The 9,864-nt window shown below is 62.0% G+C and overlaps 2 protein-coding genes and 1 non-coding gene across 3 annotated transcripts; 2 read left to right on the top strand and 1 right to left on the bottom strand.

Annotated features, from left to right (window-relative positions):
• Positions 1-329: 329 nt before the first annotated feature.
• On the bottom strand, positions 330-3,491 carry TRMT2A (tRNA methyltransferase 2 homolog A). Its single transcript, XM_058656797.1, has 12 exons — positions 3,448-3,491; positions 2,754-3,304; positions 2,467-2,575; positions 2,175-2,356; positions 1,978-2,092; positions 1,766-1,881; positions 1,570-1,681; positions 1,282-1,404; positions 1,123-1,198; positions 877-993; positions 694-790; positions 330-615 (listed from the first exon to the last, which is right to left on the bottom strand). The coding sequence occupies exons 1-12, from the start codon at positions 3,469-3,471 to the stop codon at positions 363-365; spliced, it is 1,875 nt and encodes a 624-aa protein (XP_058512780.1). The 5' UTR covers positions 3,472-3,491; the 3' UTR covers positions 330-362.
• Positions 3,492-3,935: 444 nt separating this feature from the next.
• RANBP1 (RAN binding protein 1) lies at positions 3,936-8,842 on the top strand. The gene is made up of 6 exons (XM_058656803.1): positions 3,936-4,222; positions 5,238-5,374; positions 6,362-6,519; positions 7,514-7,642; positions 8,140-8,205; positions 8,441-8,842. Exons 1-6 carry the CDS (start codon positions 4,208-4,210, stop codon positions 8,569-8,571), a joined length of 636 nt encoding a protein of 211 aa, XP_058512786.1. The 5' UTR covers positions 3,936-4,207; the 3' UTR covers positions 8,572-8,842.
• On the top strand, positions 8,239-8,366 carry LOC118759882 (small nucleolar RNA SNORA77). Its single transcript, XR_004996447.1, has one exon. It is a non-coding gene; the product is annotated as a small nucleolar RNA SNORA77 (small nucleolar RNA).
• Positions 8,843-9,864: the final 1,022 nt, after the last annotated feature.

Here is a 9,864-nt window from a genome sequence, read left to right as displayed (position 1 = left end):
CCTGCACCCTGGCACATCCAGTGTCTGCCTCTCTTGATGTAAGCAGCAAGTCGCAGCACCCTGTACACCCCAGCTGAGCAGATCTTTATTGGGCTCAGGGCTACAAACAAGGTGGCCCCCATAGGCCAAGAGTTTCTGATGGGGAGGGGGGAATGACTAGGGTGTCCTGCTGCTGTGCACCTATGGAATATAGATGGGCCCCTACCTGCCAACGCGATGCATCATCACAGAAATCTTAGTTCAGTTCTTATTTATTCTGGCCCTCTGGGGTGGTGGCAGGCAGGCCACAGAGGCACACATGTCTTCCCAACACCCATCGCCCACCCCACCTTGCACCCTCGGGTGTGGCAGGGCTTCTGTCTTCATGAGGCACCCTGCTCCAGTACGGCTGGCTCTGTAGTGTCCAGGGCCGCTGGGCTGCCATCAGGAGGCCCTGGGGGCAGCTGGGCTGCAGGGTCCCCATGCTCCAGGGCCGCAGTGCCATTAGGGTGCTCTACCCTCTCAAACAGGATGAGCATCTCACAGTGCGGAGTCTGAGGGAACAGGTCCACAGCCACAGCCTTCATGGGCCGGAATGGGGTGCCCTTTACGCGGTTAGATGGAGCCCTGCAGAGACTACAGGGGAAAGTGGTCTTGGTCAGCTCCCCAGGGCAGTGAGGAGCTGTCCTCTTCCTGATCCCCGCCCACACTTACTCCACAAAGTTGCTCATGGCCGCCCGCGGGTTGCATGAGACGTAGAGGAGCCGCTTGAGGTTCTCAGCTCTGCGGACTGCCAATATCACCTTGGAATCTGAGAGGCAGGAGTACGGGTGTGGGCTGGGTCCCCAAGTCTGAGCCCGCACCTCAGCCCGACCACCTCTCCAAGCAGCCACTCACGCAGGCCGGCGCGGGGTGGATCCAGGATGGCCACAAGCTGCTGGGAGGCAAGTCTGCTCACCAGGGTAGGCACCAGGTCCTCGGCCTTGCCACAGTGGAACTCCACATTGCTCAGCTCTAGGGAGAGGTCCCCAGCCTTGTCAGTGGGCCCCACTGCCCACTCCCCAGCTGGGGAAAGCCTCTGGAGCCCCACCCCCCAGTCTTGAGGCCTGCCCACCTGCCCGTGATGTGGCTGCCAGCCCTCACCATTGGCACAGGCGTTTGCCCGGGCATCCTCCACAGCCTCTTGGCTCAGCTCTATCCCAATGACCCTCTTCACTTTCTGAAAGGGGGGGGATGGTGGTTGGTGACCGCCTCCTGTCCCAGAGTCTTCTAGAGGTTTGCAGGGTGGGGCAGGGGGATCACCTGGGCTAGGGCCAGGCCGATGGTGCCAGTGCCACAGCACACGTCCAGCACCGTGCTGCCCTTATCCAGCTGTGCCCACTCGCGGATGACTGTGTAGAGCACCTCAGCCGCTGCTGTGTTCACCTGCAGGGTGGGCAGCAGAGCGTCAGCACTAGTCATGACTTCACCTCATCCCATACAGCCCCTGTCTGTCTTGTGGAAGTTAGGTGCCTGTACCCCCAGGGACCAGAGGGGTCCCTGCCCTGGCCCCCTTCACCCGCACTGCATCCAGATGTGGTATGGGGCTACCTGGAAGAAGGCGTGGGGGGAGATGCGGAAGGTGAGGCCCAGCAGGTCCTCGTGGATACAGCGGTCCCCAGCCAGGTGCTCCAGGGGCAGCCCCTCCTGGCTGGGGGTCTTCCTACGAGTGGCAGGGGGACAGGCCCATCGGTATCACCTAGGGCCCTGCAAGGCCGGCCCCAGTCCCGGGATCTGAGCTGCTCACCGCTGTCCCTCCTCCGCAAAGTATAGGCAGGTGACACCGCTGGTCTTGCCGAGCCCCTCAGTGAAGTACCGCGCCAGGGACGCCTTCAGCTCCGCCAGCTCTTCAGAGTCCAGCTTCTGGAGTCAGGGTGGCGGGAGAGGCCTGTGAGGCCATGCCAGGGAACACCACCAGCAGGCCGGGCACCCTCCCCCAGCAGGGCTGCCTGTAGAAACCTGGGGATGGAAGTAGGCAGTGGCCATGGCTTGGCCCTGGCGGCTGGTACGCACAGTCAGCTGTTTCCAGTGGCCTGTGTACGTCTCAGGGTCGTAGGCCGAGTACGGGGTGGATCTGTGGGCAGCCCAATGTAATGATGAAGGTATCTGCTCAGCGGGCTCCCTCCCCCACCTGCCTTCCCAGGAAGGCACCTCACCGGATGAATTCCTGGAAGGCCTTCACCACCCGTTTGGTGGCCTCGGGGATGTGCACTGTGTCAAAGGGGGGTGCCACAGCGCACGTACCACCCTTGTACTTGCCAAGCCGGCACCCCACCGTGTTGTCCTCCCCATCTACCCCAACGCCGACCAGGAACTCACACTTGTTGCGGTACTCGGTCTGCGGGGTGGTGAACAGAGGAGACACACAGGTGTAACCCAGCCTGTGCAGCGGGTAGCCAACACAAGGGGCTGTCGACCAGCAGCTCTCTGTGGCACCCCATGCCTGACCTGCTGGGGCGACGGCCGCACCCCCTCCAGCGGGCAGCATGCTTTGTTGTGCTTGTGCCTCTGCGAGAGCAGCCAGGGCAACAGGGCGCGGTTGGTACTTCCGATCTCCCTGTAGGACAGGCGGATGGAGGTGCGCTCAGACCCTGCCGGCCACTGCGTCCTTCTGCTGGAATCATACCCCGCTGCCTAGCACAGGGAGGCGCTTCTTCCTGGCCTTGCTGTCTGAAGTACCTGGGACCCTCCTGCAGGTTATTCCCTAAACACGCACAGGGGGGCGGCCCACTCACTTGGCCAGCTTCTGCAGCACCTGCTCACACTCCAGCCGCTTCCGCTCCAGCTGCTCGACGTAGGGTACCGTCCACAGCGGAGTGACCACGTCGGCGACTTGTGTGGGCGCCGGTGGAGTCTCGCCATCGCCCCTGGCCTCACCCTCGAGTCGCCTCTTGCGGGCCATGGGGTCGGCCTTGGGCCGCGCGGGGCGCACGCTGAGCGGCTTGCCTTTCCAGAGCGCGCCGTGCAGCACACGCAGGGCCTTGTCGCGCTCGGCCGCGCTGCGGAACGTGACGAAGGCGCAGGGCGGCTGCCCAAAGAGCTTGGTCTTGTGCGGCTGCAGGCCGAAGCGGCCCAGGAAGCGCCGCACGTCGCTGAAGCTGGCGTGCCGGGGGACATGCTGCAGCTCCAGCTTGAAGATCTCCGAAGTGAACAGGTCGGCCCGGATGTAGCCGTAGGGTCCGGGCAGGGGCTCCTCAGGCTCCCCGTCTTCCCGGGGCGCTGCGGCTGCAGGGGTCCCTGGGGCGCTGCTGCTCTCCGGGCCGCAGCCTTCCATGGGCTCCAGACTCTGTGTGGGCGCAGGCAAGAAGGGCTGGACACCCTCCCCAAACCCTGGTCCCCCATCAGCGCGGGCGACGCCCCGCCCGCCGCCAGCTCCCGCGAACCCCACACCCCCACGCCACCCTGCTCCGCGTCTGCTTTTTATTGTACTTGATTTTCGAGGGTATCGCTCATGTCACCGGCTTCAGGAGCCTGCCGCCTGAAGCCGCGTTCTGGGCCCGTCGCAGAGCAGATGCTTGGAAATGCAAGCCCGACGCCACGTGTCAGCCTCACACAGACACACCCGCCCCGGGCGCAGGGGCGGGACTCGAACCCTCGATGATCCGATCCGTGTTTCCGGCCTGGAGCAGCACCGCCCGCCCGGGGCCCGCGACGGACACCGGCCTCGGTCGGCCCGGCCGCTCCTCCAGTCGGCCAGCGAGGCACGCCGAGGAGGCTTCGTCTCTATGGTCCTGACTTCCGGTGGCGTCATCGCCCCGCGCCGGCTCCGACAGGGGAGCCACTGTCGGGAGCGAGGGGCGCGCGCGCGGGGCCGGTGGGGAAACGGAAACGCGCGCGGGGGCCGCCGGGAGTGCGCGTGCTCGCGCCGGCGGGTGGGGGTGCCGGGCATGCGCCGCGGGGGCGTTTTGGCGGGAAGCGCGGGGCGGGCTGGACAATGAGAGTGTCCGCCGCCTGAGCCAATAAAGCTGCGCTGGTTTTGAATCGCGGCGCGTTTCCCGCCGCCGGGGTCAGGGGTCGGGGTTCGGGTCGCGGGGCGGAGGGAAGAGAAGAGAAGAGCGATCGGCTGGGCGGGAGGCGCCGGCGCCAGAAGCGGACGGGGAGTTAAAAAAAAAAAAAAAAAAAAAGATCTCAGACACGAGCAGCCGTCCAGAGGCCGCGGAGTCCGCGACGCCCGAGCCGCCGCGCCCCCATGGCGGCCACCAAGGTGCGGCCGGGGCCCCGGGCGGGTCGGAGCCGGGGTGGGGGTGGGGAGCCGGGGCCCTTCCCGGTGGCCACGTGGGCGGCCCCGCGCCGCGGCCTCCAACCCCCGTCCCGGCCTGCGGGAGGCCTCGGGGTGCTGCGAGCCTCCCCGCGTGGCCCTGGGGTGCTGCGAGCCTCCCCGCGTGGCCCTGGGGTTGCTCCGTGGCTCCCCGCGTGGCCCTGGGGCGCTGCGAGCCTCCCCGCGTGGCCCTGGGGTGCTGCGAGGCCCTGGGGGTGCTCTGTGGCCCCCCACTTGGTCTCACAGGGTGCTGCGTGGCCCTGGGGGCGATGCGAGGCTCCCCGCGTAGTCTCGGGGTGTTGCGTGGCTCCCCGCGTGACCTTGGGGGGGCCTGTGCTCTGTCTCACCGCCGTTCTTACTACCGCGTGGCTCCCCCGCAAGGCAGCTCTTCCATTCATTCCGGGCTCCCCCCACCCCAGCGGGGCGGAGGCGGCTTTGTGTTTCCCCTCAGCGGAGCAGCAGTGCTGGATGGAGGGGGACCCAGGGCAAGGGCCTGGGAAGCCTCGCGCCGGTGTGTCTGGCTTCGTGTATTTTTAAAAAATATTTCTTCTTTAGCGGACATCTGGTCCGCCAAGCCACGTGCCTAGACCTGGCATGATTGCACCTTGTGATTAAGAGTTCTAGGAGTTTGCCTGTGCGTGATTTTTTTTTTTTCTTATCAGCGTCAAAACCTCAGTTGTCTCAGGGTGAGCCAACCCAAGCTTGGAGTTTGGTGTGGGTTTTTTTTTTTTTCTTTTTCTTTCCTCAAATCGTGAGAAACTGGAGGAGTTGCCTTCAGGGCCTTGGTCCTCGCCGGCCATTTGATCTTCCCACGCAGGGAGGCAGGGAGGCACTGGGGGAGGCGGGTTTCGTCCCAGCAGCCCTCACCAGGATCTGCGTGGGGAGGAGGAAGCTCGGGGTTCCAGTTCCTGCATTGGAGCCGGGCCAGCAGGGTCACCCACAAACACCTCTCCGCCTGCAGGACACTCATGAGGACCACGACACCTCCACGGAAAACGCCGACGAGTCCAACCACGACCCCCAGTTTGAACCCATAGTGTCTCTTCCCGAGCAAGAGATCAAAACACTGGAAGAAGATGAAGAGGAACTTTTCAAAATGTAAGCAACTGCCCGGCCTCACGCCCCACCACCCCCTGAAGTAGTTGTCTTTCCCCCAAGTCTGAGGCTACAATCCATGTTATCTGCCTATCGATTGATGGATTAATTGATTGGGAAGATTGATGTGTCGTGTTAAAAGGCAGAGCCAGTGCATAACAGCTCCCTCCCCAGATGGCCGCAGTGGCCAGGGCTGTCAGCCTCCTGGGTGCTCCCCCTGATTTCATGAGGACCTGGATCCGCGTGGTGACAAGTCTGTGGTGTGTCCCAGCTGCCACAGCACAGGCTGGAAAGTCCCGGAGCTGGACGGGGGAAGGGGCAGCAAACAGCTAGCCTGGACCTCCTCATACCAAGTGCTGGATGCCAACTTGGGTTCCTGCCACCTTGGTGACCTCATGTGACCCTAGCACCTCACCTCAGCCACTGGTACCTGCATTAGGGAGCTTGGATTCTGGGGCAGGCTGCAGAAAAGGCCTGCAATATGCAAATAGAAGCTGGTTGGCCACCTTTGTGGACAGGTGTGGGGTGTGAGCACGCAGGGACTGGTTCAGCCCCTGGGCAAGTCCTTAGACCCTGTCCCTTTGCCCCAAGGTAGTGTAAGAGGCCCAGGTGGGGCCTGGAGCTGAGGGCGGCCCTGCGGCACCGGAGAGCAACAGGCATCCTCTGAGTATGCAGGCTGCCCAGGACTGCCCCTTTGCCCATGCCACCAGGGGAGGCCAGTGTCCCACAGGGGGGTCTTGGCATCTTGGCCCTGATGGAGAGCCCGGGGGAGGGGGAAGAGGAAGGACAAAGCGCAGGGGTGGCCTTGCCTGCTCGTGGAAGTGCTGTCCCCTGGCCTCTGTTAGATGCAGCATTCCTGTAGGGCAGCCTGGGCTCCTGGTTATGGGGCGCAAGTGACCGGTGACAGCAGGTTGCCTGCTCTTGCTGGTGCTGTCGGGTCTGGTTGCAGGGCATCTCCTGGCGCCCGCTCACCTGGTGGCTTTCCCACAGGCGGGCCAAGCTCTTCCGATTTGCTTCTGAGAACGACCTCCCAGAGTGGAAGGAGCGCGGCACGGGCGACGTGAAGCTCCTGAAGCACAAGGAGAAGGGGACCATCCGCCTGCTCATGAGGAGGGACAAGACCCTCAAGATCTGCGCCAACCACTACAGTAGGCACCACCCGGCCTCGGGGAGTGTGTGCCCCCATGTTGGCACACACGGCCTGGGCTGGGAGAGGGCAGAGTGTGTGTGCAGCAGCTTTCCTGTCTAGGGCAAGACGGGAGCTCTGCCGCCCTAGGATGATCTGGGGGCTAAGCAGGATGTAGGCCTGGGGAGAAAATAGCCACTGTACCCTTGGGTGCCCCTCCTGGGTCCCCAAGCTTGGGCAGTGGTTAGTGCGGCCGCCCTGCCTCGTTTCAAGCCCAGTTTATGTCATTTCCTCCCTTGTCGGGCTGCTGGTTGTCTGTGAGAACCAGAAGTTGGTCCCCAGCGTCTGGGCGGAGCTATCTGCATGCAGTGTACTTCCTGGGGCCCTGGGGTGGGGAGGGTGATCCACCAGTCGTGGTGTGGACTTGGTGCAGGAGGTCCTGGTGGCCCCCATGGAGAATGGCTGGGAAGCTTTTCTGGGAGGGTCACAGGCAGGGCTGGCATGCTCACCAGAGGCCGCGGTACTGTTTTCCATGACGTAGGAGGATCTGTCGTGGGCTCCTGGTGGCCCTGGGCAGCAGGCGGCTGACCTGAATGGGCGCTGCCCCCATGCAGGGGCACCTCACTGCTGCTTTCCTCCCATCTGCCTGCCAGGGCCCTCCTGTGAGGTGTGCAAGGGCAGGCACAGCCATCTGTCACACAGCTTAGAAGGGTCCTGCTCTGTTCACACACACACCCCGTCCTCCTTTCCAAGGTTGGGGGTCCCCATGCCTAGTGTCCCTTAAAGAAAAAAAGTGTGGTAATGCCAGCCTCCTTGTGGCTGGGGGGGAGCCTGATGGCGATGGGGTATATTCACGGAGTTGGGGGTGGTCAAATGCCTACCCCTTGGCACTTGGTGGAGGCCTGGTTCCCAGACCCGAGAATGTGCCCAGTCTGTGGAGGGGAGCTGGATAGCATACTATAGGACTGGGCTGGCCTTGGGCCCCACGATCCTCACAGGCTTCTCCCTCTGCCCAGTCACACCGATGATGGAGCTGAAGCCCAACGCAGGCAGCGACCGCGCCTGGGTGTGGAACACCCATGCTGACTTTGCCGACGAGTGCCCGAAGCCGGAGCTGCTTGCCATCCGTTTCCTCAATGCTGAGAGTGAGCAGACCATGCACAGAGCCCTTTTTGCTCAGGGAGGGTTGACCCAGGCCAGAAGTGTGGTCACACTGAAGCCCTGGACACTAAGTGTCCCCAGAGCTGGCTCTGAGTACCTGCTTTGGCTGTGGGTTCAGTCAGGTCGGCAGGCCTGAGCCCCCAGGCTTCCTCAGCACAGCCATGGGCTGACCACCCACTGCAGGGCTTTCTGATCAGGCCTGTCAAAAGTTGTGGTCAGTGGTGGGCTGACAGGTGCTCTGGGAGCAGGCCTGTCTGGTCAAGGGCAGAACCTAAAGCAGGGTGGCTTTGGCCAGCTCAGGGCTGTGATCAGATGGCCCAGATCATCAGAAACTGTCACTGCGACTCTTGCATGCCAGCTGCAGTCCCGGTTACTCGGGTTCTGATCCAGCGGAGCATAACTACCCAGCGTGGGATCCCGGGCTGAGGGTTAACCCACCATTGCTGCTTGGGCCTCAGGACACTGTCCCTTCTTTCCACAGATGCACAGAAGTTCAAAACAAAGTTTGAGGAGTGCAGGAAAGAGATGGAGGAGCTAGGTGAGAAAGGTGAGCAGGTGCTTCTGGTGGGGAGGGGTCCTCGCAGACGCACTCTGCACCTGCCGCAGCCACTGGCAGGTGCTTTTTCCGTCTGCCAGAGAAGCCTTCCGGGTGCCGTGGCCACTTCGACTCCACCTGTCGGGTGATGCGGCTGCTCCGGGGACACAGGGTGTTGGGGGGGAAGCACGGAGCGGGGGGGTGGCAGCAGCTGCAGTGTCTGACTGTGCCACCCCGCCTTGGACAGGATCCAGCAAGAACGACGCCACCGAGAACGTGGCTGAGAAGCTGCAGGCCCTCTCGGTGAAGGAGGAGAGTGGGCAGCCAGCGGGGCAGGCCCAGGAGGCCGCCGCGGAGCCAGCCGCAGAGCAGCAATGAGCCGCTGCCCCGTTTCCTCATTCCTTTCTTCTCCTTCTGCCTTTTTTCTTTATTTTATTATTTTTTTAAGATCCCTGGGCGCCCCCTCCCCCCCATTCTTTTCTGTTTTATTTTTTGTTTTTGCAAGGGACTTTATATAAAGAACTGAATTTCAAATTCTGTCCATTCCCCAGTCATGAAAATGTACTGTGCTAACTTTTCTTTTTCCATAGTGGAAACACTTATTTATAGGCATCAAAGATAGCAAATAAAAACACATTTGAAACCTGGACCTGATGACAGTGCTGCCCGTTTGTGGGGTGGAAGTGGCCTGGGGGTACCCTGGTCTGTCTGCGTGGCTGCTGCGTCACAGGTCAACAATGGTGGGGGGGGCACAGAGCCTGCTGCCTCTAGAGACCTGGCTAGGCTGGCAGCCCGGTCACACTAAGGGGTGACCGCTACCTGCTGGAATTGAGGGGGGGTACTCTGTCCCGGGCAGGATGGGAATGGGCTAGGATGACACTCTAGAGTGGCAGTAAGAGGGGCTAGGCATGCTCTACCCTGTAGGGTGGCTGACAGGACTTGTTCCGGGAAACACATCCAGAGGTTGCTGCTCCAAACTTACCTGGTCACTACTGCTGTCTGCCCACCTGTGGAAGGTGCAAAACTCCCGTGTGCCTGTGACAGGTGATGGTGCTGAGAGAGGTAGCACCTCCCTGGGCTGCCCGTGGAATGATCCTGTGGCCTCTTCCTCCAGGAAGCCCACCCTTCCCACAGAGGGCAGGTCCCTGGGGGACCATGCTGCAAGGCAACCCTACAGAAGGGAGCAGCCTGGCTTGTACACGGTACAGCCGAGCAAGGATGCGTGTAGGAGCTCGCGCAAGCTGTACAACCTCTGTCTGCAGATGGGGTCCCCCCACCTGATTGTGGTTTTGGTTTGTTTGTTTGATGTTTATTTGAAATGCAGAGAAAGATCTTTTCCCTGCTTTACTCTGCAGGTGACCAGGACTGGGCCATTTCAAAGGCAGGAGCTTCACGCAAGTCTCCCACGTGGGTGCAGAGATCCAAGCACTTGGCCCATCCTCTGCTTCCTCAGGCACATTAGCTGCTGGATCAGAAGGGGAGCAGCAGGAATACAAACTGGCACTCTTAACACTACCACAATATCAACTTTCCATGAATTTTAGGACTCCTGTCCCCATGTTAAAATTTAAATTGGCGGGCCCGGCGCCATAGCATAGTGGTTAAAGTCCCCGCCTTGCACATGCCAGGATCCCATACGGGTGCCAGTTCTAATCCCGGCGGCTCCACTTC

This window comes from Ochotona princeps, chromosome 29 (genome assembly GCF_030435755.1).
Source record: "Ochotona princeps isolate mOchPri1 chromosome 29, mOchPri1.hap1, whole genome shotgun sequence".
Lineage (NCBI taxonomy): Eukaryota > Metazoa > Chordata > Mammalia > Lagomorpha > Ochotonidae > Ochotona > Ochotona princeps.
The sequence above is the reverse complement of the archived record's forward strand: the minus strand, read 5'-3'. Positions and strand labels throughout refer to the sequence as shown.